Raw genomic sequence first — 26,478 nt, 5'->3', positions numbered from 1 at the left:
TACACCCTGAAAGAGCTGTCCCATTACAGAAATCACTTCTTGGTTGGGTTTGACTCTTATCCCACTTTAAACCCCTGAATAAGCATCAAATGTATGACAGGGGGGTTAATGAAAATTAGATTTTTTCAAACAGCTCTGGGCTGATCAGCAGGAAATGATATTACATTTTTTCCTAGTGTTTCTCTTTTGTTTTTCTTTCCTCTTTCACTCGTTCACTTATCTCTTTTATGCTTCATCATCCTATTCTCTCTTAAACTCCCTTCTTACAGCTACCTTTTTACAAACATCTGTCACTGAATCACTGCTCATAGTGCTTTGAACTCATTTCGCCCTAGAATAGAGTTTCCTGTTTCACCCTTTTCACATCCTGATCTGATGTTCAAACACAAGTCATCTGTTTGATCTTTAGCACACGAGAATCATATCGTTAGAAGTCATGTATTAATATTCATGCAGGTTTGGTGTTCAACCCATATATTATTATTATTTTTTAAACTGATATAACAGAAAATATTGAACACATAATGCCACATTAATATTGCGTGATGGTACTTTGATTCATAATTCAGAAATAACAGACATCTTGCACTTTGTGACTTGTCGATTTGAAGTAATACTGCTTTGTGTTATATTCAATGAGCTGTTGTTGCTAGTTCTCAAAAGGACACTTAAAATGAGTGTCTGAAAAGAGATTTAAAATCCAGGCCTTTTCAGAGACGGGAATACTATGAACATGTATATTATGTACTATATACACAGTGTCTTCCAAATTTCAGGAGAGAAATTTTAAAGGAAGATATAAATGTATAGGAACATTTTTGCTAATTCAAAGGTGTGCAAGAATTGGCGCCACCTAAAAAAATAGGCTGTTATTGAAAAAAATAGGCTGTTATTGAAGGATGGAACCGTTAAAAACTAGATTGGACTTTAGCAAACAGCTCTTGTGTAAGAACAGCATGACCAAAAAAAGTGCTCATGAAAATAATTGAATAAAATGTATATATTTACAATCAATCATTTAAAAATATTTTTTATCAGCTGATAAGATATTTCATAAATTATCATCATACCTCTGATAACTTTGATGATGTCACTGTCTATGTCTTTTACCACCATGTTCCCACAGATGTTTGGCAATAATAGAGAGCCAAGTTTCCTCGTTATTGTAACAGTTTTGCGTTATGTCCAGTATTTTACTTTGAAATGCAGGAAAAGTTTTAAAGCTCCTCAGTAAAGTTTGCCCAAAGGATAAAGTCACACTCTCACTATGACCGCCAATTTGTTGTCTTTTCCTAGTTGATTGAGAAGAAGATTAGGGAGAATCTTTAAACTGCATCTTCAAAACGAGGTCAGGATGGTAACTTTAAGTCGCCATAAAATTTAAAAAGTGAATTTTTAGACAACGGTTTTCTGATTATCATACATTTTCATATAACTTTTTGCATCTCATATGCCATTCCATTTAATAAAGGCAGCTTTTACTTCCCCAGCTATTTTATTTTTTACCCTCATTCGATGAAACTTCTCCGTCAAAAACAAAGCAATAGTCTGCCGTACAGCACCGTACACCGTGCCGTACAGTGCTATCACAAAATCATTATCAAACACCAAAATCTGCATTTTTTTCCAAAAGGCTGCTCTACAAACTTTATGGCACAGTGCATTAAATGAACAGTTGTTCTAAATTTTCCATCTTTGCAGTCTTCCCTTATTTTACCTCGTTGAGAACTGTTGATTCAATGGTGAAGACACTACCATTAAAATAATTAGAGAAATTAGTTCAAGAATATGGTATGATTGTACAGCAGCAATTCTCTCATATATTTCCCCACTGAATTATAAACCATTTCCTGTTGACTAGCATATATTTCAGCATTCCGTTCTTCAGTTGAAGACGACTTGGAAGTTGTCTTTTCTTTTTCAGTAGAAAGGTGATATATTATTTCAATTTTTGGCTTTCAATTCAATTTAATTCAATTAAGTACTGAGATGGGGTTGTCTTCCTGTTTGTATTCACACTTTCTGTAACAGCAGTCAAACCCCTCCCACTTCGGAGTAAATTTATCCGGACGTAAACAATCAGCTTTTGTGGTTTAAATTTACATAAATATGATGTGGATGTAGAGCAGCAGAGACATTTGTATATATAAAAAGAAACATCAGGCCCTCATGGGATTTTGAGTTTCATAGAGTGGCATTGGTTTATGTTTTCTGCTTTTAGTGCAAAAAGACAATGGGTTCAAAACTATAAAATCAGAAATAGGCCTTGAATCACACTGTAAATGATACATATGCTAAACAAATACAAAAAAAAAATCTGTCTTGGGCAAGTGAGAAGTATACAAATATTCTTTAAACAGGTTTTAAGCAGCCATAACACAATTCAGCTTTCACTGTAGCAACAGACCATTTCAGTTAGGAATGACTTGAATACGGATTTTATTTGTGCATTAAAATGGGGTCGTTTTCAAAGCTTTCAAAGCTTTTGGCATGGTAGACAGTTGAGTCCATTCATGTAAACAGTAGCAGCCTGGAGACAAGGGGTCCAGACGATTCCACCGCATCCTCATGTCTGTCATTACTTATACGTCTTCATGTGCCACAGTCCATCATTCAGATAGTGAACGTTCTCGATTCCAATTCCCTTGTTTACTTTCTCTCTGTTCAGTGAAGTGAGACAAGAAAATATTCTCAAATGAAATGCAAATTAATCATTTAGTTTTCCATAACCAATAAACCGTTGTCATATGTTTAAACTGATGCTGCCTGATTTATATTCATTTCATGTATTGTTTTCTTTTATACATGCTGTATTCACACTGCAATCTAGAGCTGTGGTTCTCAACTGGTTTGGCCATAGGACCCACATTTTCCCATGGTCATTAAAGGCACAGTATGCAAGGTTCGCCGCTAGAGGTCACTCTATCAAAACAATAACAAAGGCGTAGATTGATGATGCCGTGAATGAGCGTGGAATCATGGGAGGTGTCATTTTCACTTCCACAGCTGATGGAAAGCAATCCGACGGGACTCATGTTCATGGGGGAGCTAATGTATTAAAGTTTTAATAATGTTACTGTGGTATGAAGCAGGGGCGGGACGAGAACCTTGGACTTATATGCCACAGACAGCCGCTGCTGCTCCTTACGTTTTGTTGTTTACGCATATTGTACAATTAAAATTACGTTTAACGTGCCTCTCCTTCCTTGAACTTAGTTACAGTTGCGTTTGATCCCTTACATTCACATTATTTCATTCTAATAAAACAACCGCGGTGCAGAAATGTTACTCGTGACTTTATTTGGCGAATTAAAATTGTGGAGTAACCCAGCGCTTTTTTACTTGGTCAAAACAATCATACTAAAATACATTAGAGTGCGTTGAAAGTTATGTTATAATAACGTTACTCTGCGTTCGCTCTGCGGCTGCTATGAGACACTTGTTGCACACTGCAATAAACTAGATTGATATTAGAATATAATACTAATAAGAGCTGGATGACTTATGTTGCTAAATGACATGCAATTCATTTTAAAATAAATTGTATGGTGTAGAAAATGCTGTATTACTGTTCCTACAAATAAAGCTTTTTCTGATTACGCTATGTTAGCCACTTGACAAAATAATGTTGTCTCTGAGGCGCGGTACAAAAATGTTATTCGCGGTTAATCAAGAAAACAAGCAATAAGACTAACCGCGTTGAGCTATATAACAATGATTCATTTTCTGTCAATAAAAGTAACCATACAGCTGTTCACCGGTCTAATAAAACGCATAACATCAAAGCGTCTTTGCATGGTTTCTATGGAAGTAAAACTGGAAATCAAGGTAACATTGAAAGGTGACGCAACGGCATGGCCCGTTACACTTAAAATAGCTAATTTTTCTGGATTAAACATGGTTGAAAACATTTGGAATAATGTAAGTACACAAGTCAACAAAATATATAACATTGTTTTAGTGGTTTTTGGATATTTGAATCCAAAAATCTTACATATTGTACCTTTAAGCCACAACCCAAAGTTTTAGTCATTTGAACCAAGCAAATTTATTTCTCAAAAATGGTTGATACACCATCAGTACATCCCACTTTAACATCCACATAAATTAAGAGTATCATAAACACTGATGAATAAACAGTATTATAAGGTAAGGCTATTAACTAGTCCCAAACTAGTTTTTGTTCAAATAGAAGAGTCAACAGCTATCGCACGTCTTTCATAATCAATGTCTTGTTTCAGAAAAAAACATTTAGGCTTTGTTTCACAGACACAATTTAGATTAAGCAAAGGATTAGGCTTTCGTTCAATTAGGACATTTAAGTAGTTTTTATAAACGTGCCCTAGAAAAAAAACAATGGCAGTGACATATTTGAAGACATGTCAGTGCAAGCTGCTTTCAGTTAAAACAGCTCAAACATACAGTAATTTAGTCTGGGACTAGACTTAAGCCTTGTCTGTGAAACTGGGGGTTAGAATTAAGTCTGTTGTTGCTTCTTTGACTACACAACGACCCACTCAAAACGGTCTTGCGACCCACCGGTTGAGAAACACTGATTTAGAGGATAGATGAACTAAACATTTCAACATTTAAGAATGTCTATGCAGATCATTAAAAATGATTAAAAAGGTATTTTTGTAGACGTGTGTGTAGTTTTGCATTTTAAAATCAAATGGGGATTCAGAATACAAATGCATAAAACACTCACATGTCATCTGCAGACATCTTCATGACTCCCACACAGATTGCATGCTGCTTCCCTTCTGCCATGATGGCCTGAAAACAAATACTTAAGGACAACAACATGTGCTATGCAACACACACCAATCAAATCTATTACATGAATAGTTCACTCAAAAACGAATATTTATGGTAGTGTGGTTATTGTTTTCAGTAACTGAAAGTAACTGAAATAAAATAAAAAATAAATATTAGTTAAAAAATAAAATGTTGCCTTGGAGACTACATGAAATAATTATGTTTAAGTACTAGAATTATTAAAGCTAATACTGAAATAAACAAAATATACAAAAATCTAAATAGAAATAAAAAAAATAAAAAAAACCATAAAATTACAAAAATGAAAATTGAAAATATGTATTCAGTTTACATACAACATTTCAAAAGGACAAATATACAGTAAAAGTAGTTCATAAGACTTTTTCTGAAGTCATATGATTCAGATAACAGATTATTATTTTTAAGTGAACTATTTCTTTACAGTAAATCAATAGGATTTATTCTTCAAGTGCAGAAAAATATTTCAGAAACAAAAAATGAATACAACAGTTGGAAAGATACAACTACTTTGTCTGTGTCAGCAGGGTAGAGTTTGGCTCCTGGTGATGTAAGGCCTGGGCACATGATATTGGCTCCACTCAGAACAAATTTGATGGCTCCTTTATCTACTTGTTGGTGTGGCAGGATGAAGGGATCTGGAGAACAGACACGCGAGTATCAGGCATTAGTCTGACCAAGTTGAATTGCAAGTGTATATAATAAGTTTTCCATAATCAGAAAATCTTTTCTGCAGAGACAGCATTACACTGCTAAAATGAAAGCTGTCTTACATTTGTGTAGAAGTCTGAGGGTGGGATAGAAGGGCCCTTCTCTCTGTCTGAAGAATAGCAGCTCTCCATTTACTGTAAGAATTTCAATATGCTCATGACTGGAAACATAGACAAAATATCACAGTTAGTTAATCCTTTAGTACTGCATTACAGTTGCCCATATTGTGAAACTCTTACCATCTCACAATTTTGACTGGGTCCTTTTTGGGCATTATCTGGTTGAGCCAATCATCGATGTTGGGAAACTGATCTAACAGCTGATTCTTTATACCCTTAATTACAGACGTCTTCAGCTGAATACAGTTCGAAACATTTTCCTTTTCATCAAATCTATGAAGAAAAAGAAAATAATCAGCAAATATAACATCTAATAATGCAGATGACACAGATGCAGGTCTCTCAAAAAGCTTGTTAAAATAAAGAAATTAGTCTAGTACAGAGGTCTGATATAACATAATTACTCAAATGTTTTATGATTGATTGTGTGGTTCCTTGAATTTTAAAAACCTCACATCCATCACTTAATGTAAACATACGCTTTTTGCAGTTTGCTTACTATCTTTTCAAGTTATAATATTAGAAGTAACGTTATCTTATCAAAGCTTAGTGTGAAAACACAGGAATGGATCATTACTAATGAACCATAAAAGTGAGCTGTGACAGCAAGTTAGCAGTGTAGCTAAACATGTTACTGTCTCGGCTGCAGAATTAAGGGTACATATTAAGTTATAATACCATATTAAGCTGGTAAGCGTATACATGCGATATAAATATTACTTCTAAGAAGCTACTGAGCTAACGAAACAGTCAATTAACGTTACTGTAACAATGCTAAGTTGCGTCAGCTACTGTGTAACGTTATAAGGTTGACAACGGCTGAAGCTTACTTTTTAAACATCCTTGCGAGTTGTAATCGGTCACTCTTGTCTTCTTATCTAAGTAATTTTATAGAACGAAGAAATATAAACTAAATCTTCAGTGTACGACGGTTAAATGAACTAACTCCACGCTTCACGTTAAACGCAGGTGATTCCGTTTCATTTACGACAGTGGTAAACATTTTACGGCAAGGGGTGGAAGTACAGCATGACAAAATATAATAACAGTATTTTGCTATGTACTTTGAAATGTATGTTAAGACTTTAGATAATGATGACGATAATGATCAATGCAAAGTTTGTAAAAAAAAAATAACGTAACTGATCATCTGTTTTGTAACTTGTATTATGCGTTGTTTTCTGAAATTGTATGTGTATAAAATGCATTATCTTGTTAAATATGCACTGATTTCCATACTTTTCCAAAACAGAAGTCTGAACATTGGATGAAACAAGTTTCAAAATTCATGTTTCATTTGGTTGACAGGTTTAAAGGTTTTTAGAGACGGTGTTCTGGATATCTATTTTATCACCCCATAATTAAATGAAAAAATTCAACAGACAGAAAAAATAGATAAACGTTCACAATGTTTTTATGAATAAAATGTTATATAAAGTAGATAAATTATATGCTATATGAACTCCACATGTGACATAGATAAAGGATAATAAAATTAGCACATTTAAATGTGTATTTGGATGTTTTCTTCCCAGTATAGTCTCAAAAGATGGTATGGAAGCAAAGTAGCCCAAAATCTCAAAATTGACCAGTGCATTAAAGAACAATGGTTTTACCTTAAGTGCCAAATTCAATATTCATCTAGAAAATAATTTTTTTAAAATCCAACAATGTTAAGTTTTGTATAGTTATTACTAGTTAAAATACCTAACATTGTTCAATGTATTTTTTACATAATGAAAGACCACCAATTTATGATGTCTGATGCTTCTTTGGTTCATTTACCCCCGTTATTAAGAATCAAGTATCCATTTCTCATCATCCAGTATTTTTAGGAAAGATCACAATCACTGATTAGAGGGACAAGATCATGGAAACACATACAGTTGTTTATTCTGAGGCAATAAAAACAAGCATACTTTTTCCAGACACTGGACGACTGTCCACTTTAGTATGATTTCTCAAAACACCACTGCCAAAATTTCCACAGACAGATCCAGTGATGCCACACAGAGGAGCTTCTCAGTAAACAGGCCTAATTCAGAACTTAAGGGATATATAAACTTGGAAACACTAGGATGATAAAACGGGGCTGCTGTGCTTGTTCGGAGTTTCCACAGAAAGAATGCAGTTGCAATGTAGTCGAGTGTCAAACATCAAAATTGTGTGTAAAATGTATATACAAAATAAACAAGAGGAGGAAAAGTGAGAAGGTGTAAGCAGGGAGGGACAAAAAGAAGGAAGATGTACAAGTTAGTGTTTAGCAGCGTTAACATTCCTACAAACAAAACAAGTGCTTGGTTTTATCTAATCTTGGCACATACTGTGAAATTTCCAATCAGCCTCAATTGTTCCATTATCAATAAATCACATTCACAGAACATAAATCGCTTGTGAGCAATCAGCTGAACCTTCTTTTCATTGTACAAATTTATCAAACATTGGCAAAGAGAAAACCTGTTTTCAATGTTCATACACTGGTATCCAATACAACATTGACTGAACAAACGGGTCAAATTCAATCAGTCTGGTTCTGGTTTTCTTTGCACATGTTATGATATTTTCATGGGTTAACAATGAAGAAAAGAAGAAAAAAAAACAACAGAGACAAACAACAGCCATGGAACTGAGTCTGAAAATAAATAACTTTTCTTTTTAAGCTCAGGATAGTCCAATTCTTAGAAGCATTGTAACAAAATAATTTTGTATTGTTTTTTGTTTTTTTTATTGGACATTCCATTCTGAGGGAAATAAAACACACCCTACCCTGTCAAATCCATGAAGAGAAAACTGATTCAGTTGTTGGTCACTGTGGTGATGATGGTAAAGTGAACAAAAACTGGAACAAGAGGTTCCATGTGCTAAGGGAAGTAAACAACGTCACTGAGAACATCCTCTTCCTGTCATTTCTACCATCCCTCATCATCCCCTCTTATTCTCTCTCTATCTAAGCCACATAGTTGTATTGATTGGGATTCTCCTTATCCCTTTCCATGTAGTCCCTGTCAATAAGTGACTCTATCCTCTTCTTCAGATCAGCAGGCTGCAAAAAGATGAAGCAAAATTTAGTGGCAGTGGCATATGTTGTATGCTGCGAGTACAGTGAGTCTTGGGCTAATTTCCAGTTTTAGTGAAATTAAGAATATTATTTATATTTTCATAATACATAAAATCTTGAGGCTAGAGAGAAAAAAGATTTATCTGTCAAAAATGTAAGTGTTGTCTAAATGATTAAGACAAATAACTCTTAACTTTGACCGTCATTATGATTATTTTTGCTAAATAGAATACAGTAAAAACAGGGATATTGTGAAATGTTACTGCAATTTAAAATAACTTCTTATAATACCCATTTTACTATATTTTGTGATAGCAAAGATGAATTTTCAGCATAGTTACTTCAGTCTTCAGTGTCACATGATCTTTAAGAAATCATTCTAATATGCTGATTTGCTGCTCAAGAAGTATTATTTATTATTATCGATGAAAACCTTTTTTTTTTTCAGGATTCTTTTGATAAATATGAAGTTTGAAAGAACAGCATTTATGAAATAGTCCTTACTGTCACTTTTGATTAAATTAATGCATTCTTACTGAATAATATTAATTTCTTTGGGGGGGAAAGCAACAACTTTTGAATAGTAGTGTATAATCATTAATACATACTTGCCCCTCTTAACAGCAAGAAAAAAAACTGACACACAATTAATGTGCAACATGCTCTTATTATAATGCAAAAAGCTGTCTACATTGTACAATAAATCTTATTTACATTGTGTATATGACTTTGTGTTTGTTGCAGTATTCTTGTTTTGCCTGACTGCTCACTTGCAGTTTATATTGGGTACAGTTTATATATTAGCTGCACGACATCTATTACCATGTGCCATCACAAACAGAAGTGAAACTTCGATTAACTGTGCAACCAAAACTGTGATCTCACCTTTACTGGGAATTTAAGTTGGTTGTACACCTCAGACACCAGAAGATTATGGCTGAGAGTTTTCCTCATCTTCATGATTCGAACAATGGCAGCATCGATTTGGTACTGACGGTCCTGGAATACTCTCTCTGTAGTGCTGGCTTGCTCCTCCACCTATGAGGTACAGCAAACAAGGATGAGACCAAGCGCCCAATACCTTTCACACAACAGCAATCAAATGATAAGTGTGCAAGACAGTACCGTTTCTTTCATCTGGATCTGGTTGATTTTAATTCTGAAGAGTTTGTGTTTGAAATCATCATTACATGAGAACTTGTCTCCATCTTCCACGTCTTTACTCTTTGGGGTTTTGGTAAGGACACGTGCCTTCCCACAGGCCAGTGACTGCAGAGTCCGCCTCAGCTCACCGTCCTCTGCAAATATGAGTGTATTTTTATTTATCTGAGGTTCTTTAGTCAAATTTGTTAAACACTTTAAAAGTTTGTAAAAGGCTGTGAGATTTAATTATGAACATAAAGATTAACATTAAATGGAATGGTGTCTTTTAACAACAAGAACACAAATTTTACAAGACAAATCACAAGACAAAGCTTGCTCATCACAATTATCCATACCAATGCCTGTAGCCAGTTTAATGTCCTCCAGAGAGAACTCCTCCCCTTCATTAAACATAAGCAAAACTAGCGTCTGAAACAGAGACACCTGCAGCTCTTTTTTGCCCTGTGAAAACCAAGAAAAACGTTTTTCTGAGAAGCCTTTTGAAGAAGTCATTTTCAATTAGTTAAATTTGTCTTATATATATATAATGATCAGACACTGATAGCCTGCTATTCACGCCCAGTTGCTATTTTCAAAATAAAAATGTGTGTTACCTCTTTGAATTCTGCCTTTAAAACACAATGTCCTAACGTCGACTGCCACTGTAGTTTCCGTCCACTGTGTTTGCCAAGGTAAAACGTTTTGAAAATCTCCTGCAATTTGACCATCTGAAGAGTAAAGGGTATTAAAAAATATATTATTTATTAATTATTATGTAATTGATTATATTATATTATTGTGTTTAAGTAACAAAGAATATCTGATCCAAGCTCCCATCTTTCAACATTCATCAGAACAGACCTCTGGGGGCAGATGCACTTCCATGGGGACGTATGTTGGCCAATAACCCATGGTGAGGATGTTAACCGTCAACTCGATGTTCCCAGGAATATTTTGGCATTGCATGTGCTGAGGAGCAGATTCAAAAAGAGAGATTTAAAAGATGTAACTAGACAAAAAAGAAAACAGAAATAAAAGAAAATAAAAAAAAGATATCATTACTTGTTTGAACTGCACCATAATATCTTTTGACAGCTCCATGTCCTTGAACATTCCTTCCAGTTTACTAGTAAATGCAGCTCCACATTCTACAAGAAAAAAACAATTGAGTTTGTTGAAACCTCTATGACATGAGTATGGTTTAAGAATCAAACATGAAAGGAAAAATGTAATTTACCATGCTTCAGTTTTGATAGCATTGACTTCTCTGCATCTACAGAGGCACTCTTTCCCACCAGTAACCTCTTCGCTAAGTCTTTCTTGTAGAAGGCCTCAAAAACATCTTTCCCTAAAAGAGAGAAATGAGAAAGTCTATGAAGCTTAGACAGTGGTTTAATAATTGAAAACTCTCTAGGCATTTGGAATAGAGCATTCATTTTAAATGTATTACCGTAAATGAACCTGAATATGATCATTATCTTGTCCAACATTTTCTCGAGTTCCTCATCAGTTGCTTCTTTGTTCCCAGCACGGAGCTTTGAATCCACATATTTTGCTACAGAACATAAAATCACAACATTAGTGAATATTAATATTTGTCTTGATCCAATCAGCTACAAGCTCTCAATCAAACAAAAAAAATTCAAAAGCTATGTTTCCATCTACCTATTATTATGCACAGTTTTGGATATTGTATAAAAAAAATGCTGCATGGAAACAACAATATGCGCATAAACTTATGTGCTCAGATGAAGCTAGGGATTTCAATTTACATAAATTCTCATAATCGATCGTTGTTTAAATTAACGATCAATTAATCCTTAACCAACCAACACTTGTATGAAAAAGCGCTGCAGACGCACAAGTAAACAGTATACACACGATGCTTTTGCAACATGTTTTTGATTGTAACTTTGCGAAACATTAGTAAACCACAGTAGATCGCATATCTTCATTTAGAGCAGGTGGTCTTGATCGAGTCCAAACACAACATAAGACAATGCCTAGATCACCGAGTGACATGACAAGCGGCTTAGCTAAAGCTATAGGACTTCTCATCCACTAGGATCTTATTACTTGTTTATTCTATGTACTTTTATTGTGGCCTTTACACAAGTAGTTCTTATGTTCAGTAAAATCACTTATTTCAGTTTTTTTGGACCCTTGGTTAATTAAGTTTTGAAATAAACGGCTTGCCTATCTAATCTATTGCATGGCTAGAATACATTAGGTGTGTTTGACTTGAAGCGGCACTGCACAGACCAATCGGTGTAGGACATCAAAGTACCACGAGAGAGATTAGAGAGCAGATTGCGCAATACGTAACTACGGCACTCTTGCCCGATTTTTCCATGCGTGTCTTCTGCATGTGTTTTGCTCATGAGCTGCAGGCATCTCCGTAATATGGAGGTAAAGTACATATTTTGACCTTGCTTAACCATCAATTTGTATTGATTAAATTACTTTGCCTCAATAGAGGATGTGATTGGATAACTGAACTAAGCAGTGGACCAATCGCATTGCACAGCATCTCAAATGTTGGTTTCATCATTCTGGAATGCCTGAATCAAAGTCTGTCATCAGAATAATTTGGTTTAAATCACACCCAGAAGTGTCTCACATGATTGCATTCCCAAACACCAGGCATCCAGACGAATTTTGTCGGCGCGCTCTGAGATGCAAGTCATTTATGATGTTGGCAAAAAAAAGCCACAGTGGCTTCTCTAATTGCAGCAACTTCCACTTGAATTACAGATATTTTGCGCCAATTTTCCAGGAAGTGACGATTTTGTTCTCTTGAACACATGGGATGGGAATGCTGCTTTATTCGTAAATGTTCAATGTGATAATCAAATTTGCCCAAAAGTTACATTCTCAACTACATTTGGATGGAAACATGATGATAATGATTGGTGGGAAAACAACATTTGTGAACTGACCTATGAGCTCTGCAGGTTTGTTCGGCCGTTTGTTGATAAAGGTCTCGAAGGCCTCCTTCATGCCATTTACAAACTTCTCGTTCTTCAAGAAACAAACATCGATGATGTGATCGACTTTATCCTTGAAATCCAGAAGCTCCTGAACCATCGTCTTGTCTTTCTCTGGGTTGATTACAATTGTGCTTCCAAAGACCTGAGACATAAAAAACAAGACTTGTGAACCTGAATGTTCAAATATACAGATGTGTTATATCATGGTTTTGTTAGTCATCTCGATGTATCCCTTGCACACCTTTATGTACTCAACCCAATGTTGCAGCAGAACCTGGACGCCTCCCCTCACACGACTGAAGAGCTGATACAGCAGAGACAGATCCTGAATACGGTTCTCATCCAGCAGGTTATTTAAACCTAGAGTTTGCCAAGAAAACAATCACGAATGTAAATCGCTTTTAATTCTGAGGAATGGTTAACCATTTAAACAAGAAATACAATGTCATTAATTTTCATTCTATCAGGGTCATACCTTTCTGAAGTATTGCAGTGAGGTGTTCTCCAAGCAGTTGCTTTTCAACTGTGGCAATGAGGGGTTTTCTACAAATTAAGATAATAAACATTCACATCTAATTTTCCCAATTTAAGGACTCTCATTAGTCATATTCTCTGCATACTTACTGTGTGCTCTGGTCTAAGTAAGTAATGACTCTGTCCGCCTCCTCTTCCAGACGTTTATTGACATGATGGAGATACTCTGGCACCTGAAAAAAAATATTGGGGGGATTAGGGGATAAATCTAATTAAAATAGATAAATCTATTTGATGAAACATCTTCAATTACATCTTTTTTTTTTTTTTCATACAATCACAGTTCCAAGAGAGCAAAGCAAACAGAAGAGCACCATTAAAGTGGTCTGTGTAACTGGTAATTTCAAAAACATTTGGCTACAGAAGACAAGAACAAATCACCTGGAATACTTTACTTTTTTTTTGTCTTTTTTGGAACTTAACAGCCCGTGGTCACAATGAACTGTGACTGTATGAAAAAGATTTTTTAATTTCTGTTTGTGTTCCACAGAAAAAAATAACAGCATATCCAAGTAAGGGTGTAAATGATTTTTAAACTATTTCCAAGTGAGAGTACATCATAAAAAAAAAATGAAAATATATATTTTTTTTTTACAAATACAGATTGTAGCAAAGTATCAGTTCAAACTAACTTCTACTTAATGAGACATGCCAAAAAATTACTTCTCACGGAATCGTGATAAAATGATGGGGGGGGGGGGAAATCAAAATCAACACTATGATGTGAAACTCACCTCTCTTTCCTGCATGAGCCTCTGGCCCTCTGCAGCATACAATCGATTCGTCTCCTCCAGAAAGCGTTGCTCAAATGAATCCTGATAAATCTGTCATAAAAGGAGCAAAGGTGTGATTACAACAATAATAACACTAACAGGTTTGGCCACACAATTTAAGGGCTGAATGATATCAGGGATCAAGACAAAATCTCACAAGATTTGCCATTGTTTTGTTTCACGTACAGAAAATCAAATTAACCCTGGCCTGAAGTATTAAAGTAAACAGCAATTTTTAAGTAAATTAGTATAATAAATAACTTTCATTAATGATTTAAAATATGCTACATGATCAATGCAGAGTAAAAAAAAAAAAAAAAAAACACCAGCGTGTGACAATGTTGATTAATACTGAAAATATTTTTGATTAATCTCTTGGTTTAAGAAAATAAAAGTTGTTACAGTAAAGACATAACCTTGTAGATAAATGGGACAGTGTACTTTGAGGGTTTAAAATGTGAATTATGAACACTTACATTAATACGTCCCTAATTTTTTTTTATTAATACGCATAATTATTCATAATGTTTTGCATAATATACTACTGTTAAGCAAATGTTTTGTTAAACATTTGTGAAAAAATTTCTAAGGAAAAGTTAACAATTAATATAAATCTAAATATTTCATATTTCATATTTCTAGCAAATATAAAAATACATTGCCAAACTAACCAGACTGTACAAAATACTTTATCATTGCCTGTCATGTGAGAGTTAATAGGTTTACTGACTTTATATGGTTATTGCATTGAAATTGAGCAGGCAATAATAAATACAAGTAAACTCCTTACTTTAAGTTTTTTGCACTTAAATGATTATTTTTCTAAATGATGCCATAAAAGCATCATAAACCCGGGAACATTCATCCGAGCACAAATGAGAAAGCAGGTGACCTAACCTGCAGATCTGAGAGCATGCTCAGAAGACTCCTCAGGAGACTGCGGTCTACGGCCTCTCCACTCCGCTCTCTCTCAATAAGAAGCAGAATCCCATCGATTGTCTTACTTTGCACCTTCAGGTCACTGATGATATAGAAACGAAACAACTCCAAACCCATGTCCCTGAAGACGAAACACAAGGGTATCTTTAATCACAAGAGGAAGGAGCAGCAAAGCACTGGTAGTAAATAAAGACAGCAAGGGTGACAGTGCCAGCATTACAAATTCAGTATCTTAAATTCAATGGACACTTACCAGATTGATGGCAGCATTGAATTTTGTAAAACATATGTGCGATCCAAAAACAAAAATATACTCCTAATCATGATCTACAAGAAAAGACAAACAATGTTTTGTATAAAAAGCATTTTTGCAAACAGGTAAATAACTAAACATAGGAGCATTTAACTTTCAACTTCTTCAAAATAAATGTAGAGAGGAAATAGTCTAGAGTAGACTACTTTACTAACCATTTGTCTGCAATGATCTTGCCAGCATTTGTCTATTTTCTTGAGGAACAGAACACTGTCTAGGGCATCCGTAGGACAAAGGTTAAGTTAAATGGCAACAATTATGATTAGCAGTCTATATCCAGACAGTCCTTATTATTTACCAGTGACTGAACTTCTCATAATTTACTCAAAATGTTTCCTTATATTTTTAGTTCATTTGCATCATATGCCATCATTGTTGTTTTTTTAGCAAAAGTGTTGATGGAGTTCATATCAAACTTTCAGCTATTATTTAAAATTAAAAACAATTTTGGTGTAGATCATTTTAAGAAAATGTCTAATGAAACATAAAAGCACTATTTTATTTACAGTTATTTTAAATTGTAATAATATTTCACAAAATTACTGTTTTTATTGTATTTTTGGATCAAATAAATGGTGTCTTGGTGAGAATAAGAGACTTCTTTCAAAAACATTTTAAAAAATCGTACCGTCCCCAAACATTAGAAGGCGAGTGTATAATGTGTTTCTAATAAACTTAAACATTTTTTGGTGGGGCCATTATTACGCAACATGGCGTAGAAAGGATAAGTTAAAAAAAATCTAAACTTTTAACCTGCAGAAAAATAATCTTCATGTTGAGCCCTGGTTCATGCTTTTTACTTTCACGCTCTCAACCTAAAAATACAGCAAGAAACTGAATATAACTGTGTAGCAAGGAAAAGGATATTCTCTGAACTGGTCAATCTGTGCCTTGATGTGGTCTTCACAGACCACTCTGAGCTGTTTATAGAGCTTGGCAGATATCTTATGGGAGCACAGGTTTTCAACAGCCTGGAAAGACAAAAGGGAATAAACAACATTATATATAATATTACTAAATGACAAAACAAATATATACATAAAACACAGAGCATACCTGATAGAGCTCCTCTAGATTGTACTTAATTGAAGTGCTGTTCTGTATGGCCTCTACTGCCTCCTTCAGCTTCTGCCAGGTCTCATTTGTGTAATTCTCTGGTAATTTTGGCTTTTCTGATAAAGTATAACAAAAGAAAAGGACGTGTACTGTTAGCTTGCATAAGAAACTAAATCTGGTTGCGTTTCAATTACGTGCAGGTTTTGATTTGCTTTTCACAAGTAATATACCTCCATAAACAAATGCAAATTACATAAAGTCTATATTTAAGAGCGTACAGATCAAAATCGGGTCTTATTCATGACAGCAGCACTTCCCTGCATATGATAAGTTGTTTACCACTGTATTAGCTGTATGTCTGACACAATTGTTGTTTACTTTAAGTATATTAAAACAATAATTAACTTTCATTAATGCTTTAAAATATGCAACATGAGTTTAAAAAAGATGGCCACTGAGACTAAATGTAAAGATGCAAATGTTGATGATTGGCAATGATGAATACTACTGAAAATATTTGTTGTTGTAACAGTTGTTACTTAAAGAGTGTTAAAGCAGAAACATGAGGTTGGTGTTTTTGTTCAAACATTTTACATTAATACTTCCTTTTAAAAAAAAAATTAAATAAAAAAAAAAATACTGTATATATGAAAAATTAACATATATAACAGGAAAGGATGTTTACAAACAGTTAGATGCAAAAGAAACACGTGTTTCAAGCAGTCAGATTTTGATAGATGTCTATATAAAAAATATAAGTGCGTACTAAAAGATGGTCTCAGTCGTGACACTAGCATAGCATTTTTCTTTTATAAGCCAATTATTAAAGTTGTATACTATTGCATTAGGTCGTGGCTGTACTGGGCATCATTTCTGGACAACACATGTGCGTTTGGTCAAAGCTCGTCAAGTTGAGAAACTAAAACAAACACTGCCTGTTTACAAAGAAGAGGAGGGGGACCAACGATTCTTCACCTACCTTTAAAGTTCTTGATAACAAGTTTCTTCGCAGCACCGGGTTTACTGTTGGAGAAGGTCGCGGAGCCCGCAGACTTGGTCAGTCCGTTCGCATGATGCCCAACACCTCCAGTCAGGAATACATTTCTCGCCTTTGAACACGATTCGGCAGGGTTACACGACTCCTCGGCCATCTTCACATCCAGCCCGATCAAATCCAGCGGGTCCTCGAACCTCAACTTCTTCTGGATGTGCTGCTGTGAACTGGAAGAGCAGGACGTTGTGGATGAGGAATTACAAATGGCTTTAGGAGACGAAGATATCGAATCAATATCTTCCTTTTCTGAACTGTTAATTTTCCTCTTCTTAGAAGACGTTAAACTACTGTCGTTGTGGACATCAGAAGCTACCGGTTTGGGCTCTTGGGCTGGCGGTGGGGGATTAGGGGAAGGTAAACCTGTTGGAAACATGAAAAAAGAAATACTAAATCAAATCGCTAATCTACTAATGCTACGATCCCCGGTTTGGACGCTTTATATTCCTTGGTCTCGGTCGGGGGAAGTGCAACCTCGCGACTCCGTGTGTGTGATTAAAGAGAAAAAGAGGATAAAATGAGAAGTGCAGCCCCACTTGGACCCTTCTCTGCTCTTGTTATTGCCAACAGAGGAAAGATGGTTGAATACTGCTTCCTCTCGCTCGAGCACACACTCCGGCGCGCTGCACAAAGTCCGTTGGATTACAAACTGCTTTTCGCCGAGGGCTGTTTGCGTTAAAGCATTCTTCTGAACGCTGTGTTTCTGCTCGGGAAATAGGCTGGTATTTTCGGTTTGAGGACAAGTCTGCGGGGAAATAGTAACTTTTCTAAGAGGAGACGCTGACCCGCCGGAAGTACTTTCGACCGTTGCTGTGCGCAGCTGCTGTTGAGGCGCGCGGCCTGACGTTTCCGATCCTCCACCAGGGGGCGCCAATTCATAATGCGCAGTCCAGTCCCCAAACTCTCGAAAACACCTGTAAAAATAGTCCTATTTCACTCAAGACTGCCTTCAATTACAATAATGTTTGTGAATTATATACGTTAAGCTAAAATTTCAATATCATTACATTTTTTTTTGTGGCCAACTATAATGAAGTTTTATTTTTACTGAAGTAAGAATTACTTTAAGTAATTTTTTGCTGCCTTATTTCTGCTTTCCTTGATTTTTTCGCTTTGAGATTTTAAAAATGTTTTACTGTTTTCATTAAGATGACAAAAAGTGTATAACATAGGCCTACTGTATAATGTTCCCACTATTGGGTCACAAATGGTCAACATATGTTCAGCTAACCTTTGATTTACGGTTAAAATACAATACGGAAAAAAAAGTTATGAAAACTGTGAATCATATGTTCTCATGTTTGTTTGTTTGTTTATTTATTTATTTTTGGAATGTGTGAGAGGTATCAGTGTTCAAGGTTTGCTCTTTTTACCAGAGGATTGTTTTTGTAGTGTGATTTTTGGTGAATTGTATTGAATCTAATTAGGGTAAATTTGACCTCAATAATGAGGATCCTAACCATGAACAAACAGTTACAAACCTAACCATAAATTATTCCCCGCAAAAGAAGTAGAAACAAATGTGACAGCTAGCCTCAGAAATGGCATTTGACACGTGGCTTAAAGACTTTACTCAAATTAAATGTTCACACACATGAAAGCTAACAAAGCAAGAGTTATAAAGGCTAATTGTCAACTTGAGAAAAAAAAATCTGATGCACAACGTATCAAAATAAAAGATGCTAAAATTCAGAAGGAAATCAACACTTACATGGATAATATTTTGGTATTAATAATAAAATGTCTATAATAATAGTTGTATTTATAATAGTTTTGTGTGATCAGGACATATATTTTCATGACATTAAAACCTTCACACAGAACAAAAACTTTACTTTTTTTTTTGTATGTTACTGTTCACTAGACCCATGCTCTGCGTATTAATTGGGCTCTGATACAGAAATAACACATTTCTGTGTCTGATTTATTAATTACACACAGGTTTGGCAAATCAACAGTAATTCGTAAACTCGGCACTAGCAGGAGGAGGAGAGCAGTCGTGTCATATGACTTATATGAGCGCAGGTTGAGGCTGAGCTCACAGTCACAGCTGCTGCTAAACCGGGTCACACTCAGTCCGGGCGTCGTTCACTATCTGGCTGCTCCGAGGAACCATCCACCCGTCGCAATGGCTGTCCGCGGTTGTGTGACCTTGCTCTTTTTTCTGCTGAGTGGTACGTACGACTATTTTGTTGAGTACTTTATTTCAGACGGTGTCACTTTACAAAAGCAGATATTGAAGTTTATTTTTGAGAGGTGTCCGCAGGCCCACAGGAGCGCGAGAGCCTGTTAGCATTAGCATTAGCATTAGCGTGAATTCTTACCTACGCCAGTAGAAGCGCGTTAGATAATCAGAAAGACTGTCAGCTTGTGGGATACAGGTTTTATAGTCTTTACCTTCTTTTAAATGCATTCATACAAATCAAAGTGATAAACAAATTACAAAAAAAATACGTTAATAAATACCCTGAGCATTACCAGCGAATTTGGAGTAAAAGAAAAAACAGCTAAAATGTGTTTTGGAAACGTTGAGTATGTTGTGTAATTAGTAAAACTGTGAGCATTGAGCTATATAAAAACTCCTGGCCGTGTCTCTGCCAAGTCGCTGTATATATGGACCGCAATAATGGGCATCCTGGACATTTTAAGTTTTGATATCCAGTAATGGTGTGTAGGTTGGAAGTTCACTAGGTTTTCAGACACAGCCCGGTTAATTCAAGCTAGGTAGTAATAAAGGCAGTAAATCATGTGCAGTTATATTATCTAAAGTGTGTTAAATATGATCAGATTAAATGAAATGCATTATGACCGAGATCATTTGTGTTGAGAAGACTGGCATGTTTAAATATTTATAAATGCAAACTTTAACCTCAATGATTTTGCAACTTTCATTTTAAAGATTAAAAAAAAAAAGACTTTGATTGTTCAGCTGAAATTTAAGGAAATAACGCCATGGATTTCTCTCACTTGACTCATTTAACTTCACAAGCATGTGACCCTGAAGTGCTTATTCGGTGTATTTCTCTGCCACACTCGTTCATAATCATGTGATGGGTTTGTGTGTGATGCACCAGAGACTCCCTTTGCTGAAAGCACCAGGTTAATGATTTAGTCAAACTATGGGATGGGACAGTCACCCAGTGCCCATGATCTTAAAGCTGGAATAGGTTACACAACTTTTAAAATCTGAGTACATTTTAAAACACTAGGCATCATGTACTTGCCAGATTTGTAAATGGTTAGAGACAAACTGGGCATCATACACTAAATGATTGAGGTTCACACACTACCAGGCTTTAGGTCGTTCTGAACACAAACTCGTGGATAAATGTGCGCCTTGTTGCTTAGAGATCAATGACAAATGAAGACAATCGCTGCATTAATATTGAATACTTCCCTGCTATATAGTATGTGAAAAACGGTATGCCAAAAGAGTAATTATGTCACAGACAAAACACAGATATTCTGAAGTGCGCATTTGATGGACACTTTGCCGTCCCATGAGGCCACGAGAGAGGATTTATGAATGGAAGTGATGTAGTACCTCTAAATTTCATTCATGCTATACTATCAATATATACCATATAGAGCGTACTTTTTTTTTTTTTTTTTTTTTTAACTGTCGCAAAGTAAATTCAAATATTTTTGGATGCAACAAATGTTTTAAAATCAGCTCAAAATATCAAACATGTCTGATATGATTTACATAAAATCATAGTTTGAAGCTACAAAATCTGTCCACATCTTGCACTGTGATTTTTATTGAAATCTGAAATCCAAAAACCTGGTAAAAAGTGGTTTTGTGTGTTTCAGCCATAAGTCAGTTGTCCTAGACAACAGCAGATAAAATTCAATCTTTTGGAGTGTTAGTTTGCTGTCAGGAAGTCAGGAAAGCTTCTGGAATGTGCTTGGTTTGCAGTTTTTATTTCCTTACGCATGGAGGTGGTTGAAAGACTTTGGTGTGCTTAAATTTTCACTTTGTGAAAAATAATTAACCAAGTAACTGTCTTCATGTATTTTATGGCGTTTATTATACAACAACTTTAATATTGAAATTTTTTTTTTTTTTTTGGAAAGTTAAAAGGGCAGGTTTGTGCATTCCCAGTGTCACATGGGGGAAACCCCACAACGATGTGAAGCATGTGGAAATGAGTGCATTGATCTATAATATTCTGCTTTCACCCTCCACAGGTATTGTGCATGCTGATGATCTGGTGACATCACCACTAACTACAGCAGCAGAGTCCAGTACAAGCAAACTCCCAGGCATGTCGACTACTACAGCTCCTCCAACCACCTCCGAATACTTAGTTTTCACTCATGCCGGTGTGACTTCAACTTCCACACAGCAGCAGACGACTAATTCTCCAACTTCCACACAACTCCAGACTAATGCCACCACAGCACCTCCAACTACCACACAAAAGACGACTAATGCCACCACAGCACCTCCAACTACCACACAAAAGACGACTAATGCCACCACAGCACCTCCAACTACCACACAAAAGACGACTAATGCCACCACAGCACCTCCAACTACCACACAACACAAGACGACTAATGCCACCACCGCACCTCCAACTACCACACCACACAAGACGACTAATGCCACCACAGAACCTCCAACAACCATGCATCACAACACAACAAATTCTACCACTCAAGCGCCAACTACCACACACACAAATGCTACAACAGCCCCGACTCCTCCCCCGACCACTCCTCCTGTCCCCAACCCAACTGTTGGAAACTACAGCGTCAAGTCTGACAACGTCTCAGCCTGTCTTTTGGCAAAGATGGGACTTCAGTTCAAAATAAGTGGGGTATGTATGAAACAATCTATATAGAGGACTGCATATTTTTGTTATCTTTTGCTGCAAATTTGTTGTAATAAACTCTCACGCCACTGCTAGTCTTATTTTGTTCTTGCTGTTTAGAATGGCAGCGTTCAGACTCTTAATCTTGACCCAAGTCCTAATGTAACGGAAGCAAGTGGAACCTGTGGAATTGGTGGAAATGACTCTTCCCTTGTACTGAAGTCAAAGGAAATGACTGTTCAGTTTGTCTTCACAAACGTAAGTCTTTAAAGAAGCGAGTCAAATATATTGTCAAAAGTGAGGTAAATGTTCTGGGTTGGGTTGTTTTTGTCTTCTGACTAACGAACATTCATGGCAGTTTTTAAAGTCCCCCTGCAGTCAATTTTATCCCTGAACTCATCTTTGATAATTTTTCTGTGAATTTCTTCATACCTTAAAATGGCTTAAATGTAACTACACCTTGTTACATTTTAGTATATGCAGAACCATGAAAATGCGAGTTAGTCCCCGCCTCCACTCAATCACACCAACTTGGACTACCTGATCCACTCGCTCAACTGTAGTAAATGCAAGTGGAAATATTGGTTTAATTCAACCATATATGTTTGAACCAGAAACTGATTCAGGAGGAAGATCGAATTATACAGGCTTGTCTAAAAGTTGATGTGTCTAAAAGTTGATGTATCAGAATGGTAATGCGTTTTATAAATCGCTCTCTACAGCGTCAGACACATAACAGTAATTGATATGATTAGCCTTTTGCTTGACTACGTTATTAAACCGCTGATAATGTGTAGCTAATATTACAAACCATGTTCCCGTTCATCTTCTCGGGAGTTAGACGGCTGCCGCCTTAAAATCGGCATCCTTAATGCTTTAAACATCATAGAAAGTCAGTGGAAAAAGACTTAATTCATAACATCGTAACACGCATCATGTACATAATCCATATCTCTCGATCTCTTTTGCTCAATGTGTTAAAATGCCCACAGAGCATAAGAATAGATATTAGCTACCCTGTCAAATAGGGCAGTCCAGACTAACTCATGCTTCTGTTAATGGGTGAAGATCCTCCATGATGCCCTTGTGCCGGAATCAATTATCACTGAAGCATATTTTGATTGACTCAACTGAAAAAAAAAAGTCTAAAATAGTTCAATCTATGCTAAAATTTGAACCTATTTTTATCTTTCTCTCCATGAATATAGCCGGGGTAGCTGGCATGGCATTAAACTATAAACAAACATAAGAATAATAGGAAAAGCCCTGTGTTGACTGAACACATCATGGTTTGTCTTAAAGTATTTTAACACCACATGGGCTTATAAACATGAACTTGATTTTCACCACAGGGGGTCTAAAAGTATTGTAAACTGTGGCGATTTCTTATGAATTTGTACAATTAAATTTTTGCACGGTCTACTTATGCCCCACTGAGGGTTAGGTTTAGGGATGGGTTTGGATTGGGCTGGTCCTTCATGCTTCATGCAATATCTTAAGTTTTCATACAAATTAATATTAAATTGCCAATTCAACATGTTACATTCACATGATATCAGGTTACTATATTTGTTTTTACAGGTTTCACAGAAGTTTCGTCTACATGCTTTGACATTCTTTGTTGATCTTGGAAATGGTAAGATTTTTAATGTGAAAACTGTAGCCAAAAAATTAATGCAACACCTAAAATAAGTTGTTTTAATGTTACAAGTGAATTTAGGCATCACTATAATGTACAAGTGAATTTAGGCATCACTATAATGTACAAGTGAATTTAGGCATCACTATAATGTACAGTGTTAGAAATGGATATTTGCTTAAGATTACATTTAACAGTATTGAATTGGTGATCATGCTCAAATGTGTACACTAATTTCCACTGTCTTGACAATGAAATGGCTAATATCGACCGATACAGAAATTCTCTACCAGCCTCAAGCAATATGATGCCAATATATTGTGCATCTTTAAAGGTGCTGCATTTCTTCATGTAATCACATTCTGTCCTCTGATTTGTGACCTCAACAGGGAGCTCTTTCAAGGATTCCAGTTATAATCTCTCTCTGTGGGAGGCGTCTTTTGGGAGCTCATACATGTGCAGGAAAGAGCAGAGTTTCAACATCTCCGACAAGCTTACAGTCAACACGTTCGAGCTACAAGTGCAGCCCTTTGCAGTCCAGAAGAACACGTTTGGCACAGGTATGTATCTGTGTGCGTTTGTGCTTCTAATGAATGAAGCTGAGCTAATTGCCTCATCGGAGGTAGTTCTACAGCATGTATATAATGCATAACTGGACTGTGTCCTTTAGTGCTGTAACTTATCAGATACTTTTCTACTCCCACTACGGCTCACTCTCAGTTTCAATGCGCATTGCTTTTCAGAGTGGTTTGTGACCACTGCAAAACCAAAGCAGTTCTGTGTCAATCTTTCACTTGTTAGTGTGAATTTTGAAATGCAGGCACTGCAATCTGATAAATCCATTGGGTCTCATTCACTAATAATTGTGTAGATTATTTCTTATTTGTACGCACTGGAGAACTTCTCACGAAAAATCTCCACCTAATTCGTAACCCGTTTGTACGCACATGAATTTGTTCTTTACATCATTCTGATGTGTGTGAATTGAGTATTCTAAATGAGCGGGAGCGTGAACAAGGTTAGGCATTTGCATAAAACGTGCCCAAACCATCTCCATATATGGGTTTTCCATTCACCCTTTCATTACTTGTCAAACTTGACGCTTTTTGCAGACGCGTTCTCGCCCGATCCTTGAGCAATGCAAAGTGTGCCATTCTTGCTAGTTCTCACAAACACCTTTTTATACAGACCTCTCATTAGCCAGCTGTACATGCGTGCATATCTGCGTTATTCAGAGAAACCTTGCGGCTTTTCTTACTCTTTAACTGTATATGATGGAATTGGATTATATGAATGACTTCAATATAATTAGTCATTTTAGGATGAATTATAACTTAATACGATTATATGGCCGTATAGAGTAAGTGCTTTTTGTGTATGTGTGGTTTCAGTTGTTTCAATATAAAAAAAAAAATTCCCGTAAATTTTAAAATGCATATTTTGGTAAAACGTGATTTGTTCTTAAAATCGTACGCATGCACGTTTCACACAAATTTATGCTTACGCATGCTTTGTGAATGAGACCCATCGTTTCTGTGATCATATCAAAATGGTTGTGATTAGCTACACCAAGATAACTGATAGTAAGAAGGATGTAAATGCAAAACTGACTTGACTTAAACACAAAAAGATTAATGACAGTTCTGAAATTTCTTGCAAAATCAATCCTGATAGATCTGAATAGAAGTTAATTTTGTATGCTTACTGTGAGGAAAGGATGTTTTAAGTGTCTCAAGGCTGCAATTATTTGATCCAATACAGTAAAAACCGCAATATTGTGTATTACAAATTAAACTTTTCTATTTTAAAATGTAGTTTATTCCTGTGATGGCAAAGCTGAATTTTCAGCAGCCATTATTTGTCTTCAGTGTCACATTATCCTTCAGAAGTAATTCTAATATACTGATTTGCTGCTCAAACACACTTTTATTTATAATATAATATAATTAATTTTTTCCCCGTCTTCGAATAACAAATGCTTAATTGTACAGCTTATATATGAGGTCTCAAAGAAATGGCCCAGTATTACCAGATCAAGTGTCTGTGATTTGTCTGAAGTGTTGAGAATATCTGCTGTGGTATTAATGAGAAGATGGCAGCTTCATCTTGTGTTCATTCATGTTCTCTCTGTCTGCAGCCCATGAATGTTCAATGGATGACACCAGCCTCTTAATCCCAATCATTGTTGGTGCCGCTCTGGCTGGTTTGATTTTCATTGTTGTGATTGCATACGTGATTGGTCGACGAAGGACCTATGTTGGATATCAGACATTGTAATGCAACGAAATCAAAGAATCAAATCCTGAGTGTTTTAAGGGATGCACAATCTGTTCCTGGACCATTGTAAATATTGTGGGTTTTTGTGCAATCTCAATTGGCAACTGACTCGGGGCCACATGAGTCAAAAAACATTTGTCCTCATCATAATCCACTGGCCCTTAAACTGCAACACATTAAAATCTGAAGATACAGTGGCACTCCAGGACCAGAGCTCCCTATTGTGAATTAATTTTGTGTGCCCACCCCCACCCCCCC

The 26,478-nt window shown here is 35.9% G+C and overlaps 3 protein-coding genes across 4 annotated transcripts; 1 reads left to right on the top strand and 2 right to left on the bottom strand.

Moving 5' to 3' along the window:
* Positions 1 to 273: 273 nt before the first annotated feature.
* mcts1 (MCTS1 re-initiation and release factor) lies at positions 274 to 6,628 on the bottom strand. The gene is made up of 6 exons (XM_079892280.1): positions 6,458 to 6,628; positions 5,748 to 5,900; positions 5,571 to 5,668; positions 5,302 to 5,435; positions 4,709 to 4,776; positions 274 to 2,660 (listed from the first exon to the last, which is right to left on the bottom strand). The coding sequence occupies exons 1-6, from the start codon at positions 6,466 to 6,468 to the stop codon at positions 2,579 to 2,581; spliced, it is 546 nt and encodes a 181-aa protein (XP_079748406.1). The 5' UTR covers positions 6,469 to 6,628; the 3' UTR covers positions 274 to 2,578.
* An 855-nt stretch (positions 6,629 to 7,483) lies between these two features.
* cul4b (cullin 4B) lies at positions 7,484 to 18,738 on the bottom strand. 2 transcript variants are annotated; one of them, XM_079892807.1, is made up of 20 exons: positions 17,413 to 18,738; positions 16,434 to 16,549; positions 16,245 to 16,348; positions 15,533 to 15,602; positions 15,318 to 15,391; positions 15,023 to 15,185; positions 14,087 to 14,176; positions 13,443 to 13,525; positions 13,294 to 13,361; positions 13,060 to 13,178; positions 12,768 to 12,960; positions 11,279 to 11,383; positions 11,066 to 11,176; positions 10,891 to 10,976; positions 10,690 to 10,797; positions 10,443 to 10,556; positions 10,185 to 10,290; positions 9,811 to 9,983; positions 9,571 to 9,723; positions 7,484 to 8,670 (listed from the first exon to the last, which is right to left on the bottom strand). In XM_079892807.1, the coding sequence occupies exons 1-20, from the start codon at positions 17,858 to 17,860 to the stop codon at positions 8,575 to 8,577; spliced, it is 2,580 nt and encodes an 859-aa protein (XP_079748933.1). In that variant the 5' UTR covers positions 17,861 to 18,738; the 3' UTR covers positions 7,484 to 8,574. The 2 variants fall into 2 exon arrangements, with proteins under 2 accessions (XP_079748933.1, XP_079748934.1); XM_079892808.1 differs by having other exon boundaries at positions 10,906 to 10,976.
* A 78-nt stretch (positions 18,739 to 18,816) lies between these two features.
* lamp2 (lysosomal-associated membrane protein 2) lies at positions 18,817 to 26,317 on the top strand (the record flags this gene model as incomplete). The annotated part of the gene is made up of 7 exons (XM_079893023.1): positions 18,817 to 18,827; positions 19,426 to 19,658; positions 21,676 to 22,310; positions 22,425 to 22,562; positions 23,886 to 23,940; positions 24,333 to 24,503; positions 26,081 to 26,317. 7 exons carry the CDS (start codon positions 18,817 to 18,819, stop codon positions 26,218 to 26,220), a joined length of 1,383 nt encoding a protein of 460 aa, XP_079749149.1. The 3' UTR covers positions 26,221 to 26,317.
* Positions 26,318 to 26,478: the final 161 nt, after the last annotated feature.

The sequence above is a fragment of the Squalius cephalus genome (genome assembly GCF_949319135.1).
Source record: "Squalius cephalus genome assembly, chromosome: 14".
Taxonomy (NCBI): Eukaryota; Metazoa; Chordata; class Actinopteri; order Cypriniformes; family Leuciscidae; genus Squalius; species Squalius cephalus.
The sequence above is the reverse complement of the archived record's forward strand: the minus strand, read 5'-3'. Positions and strand labels throughout refer to the sequence as shown.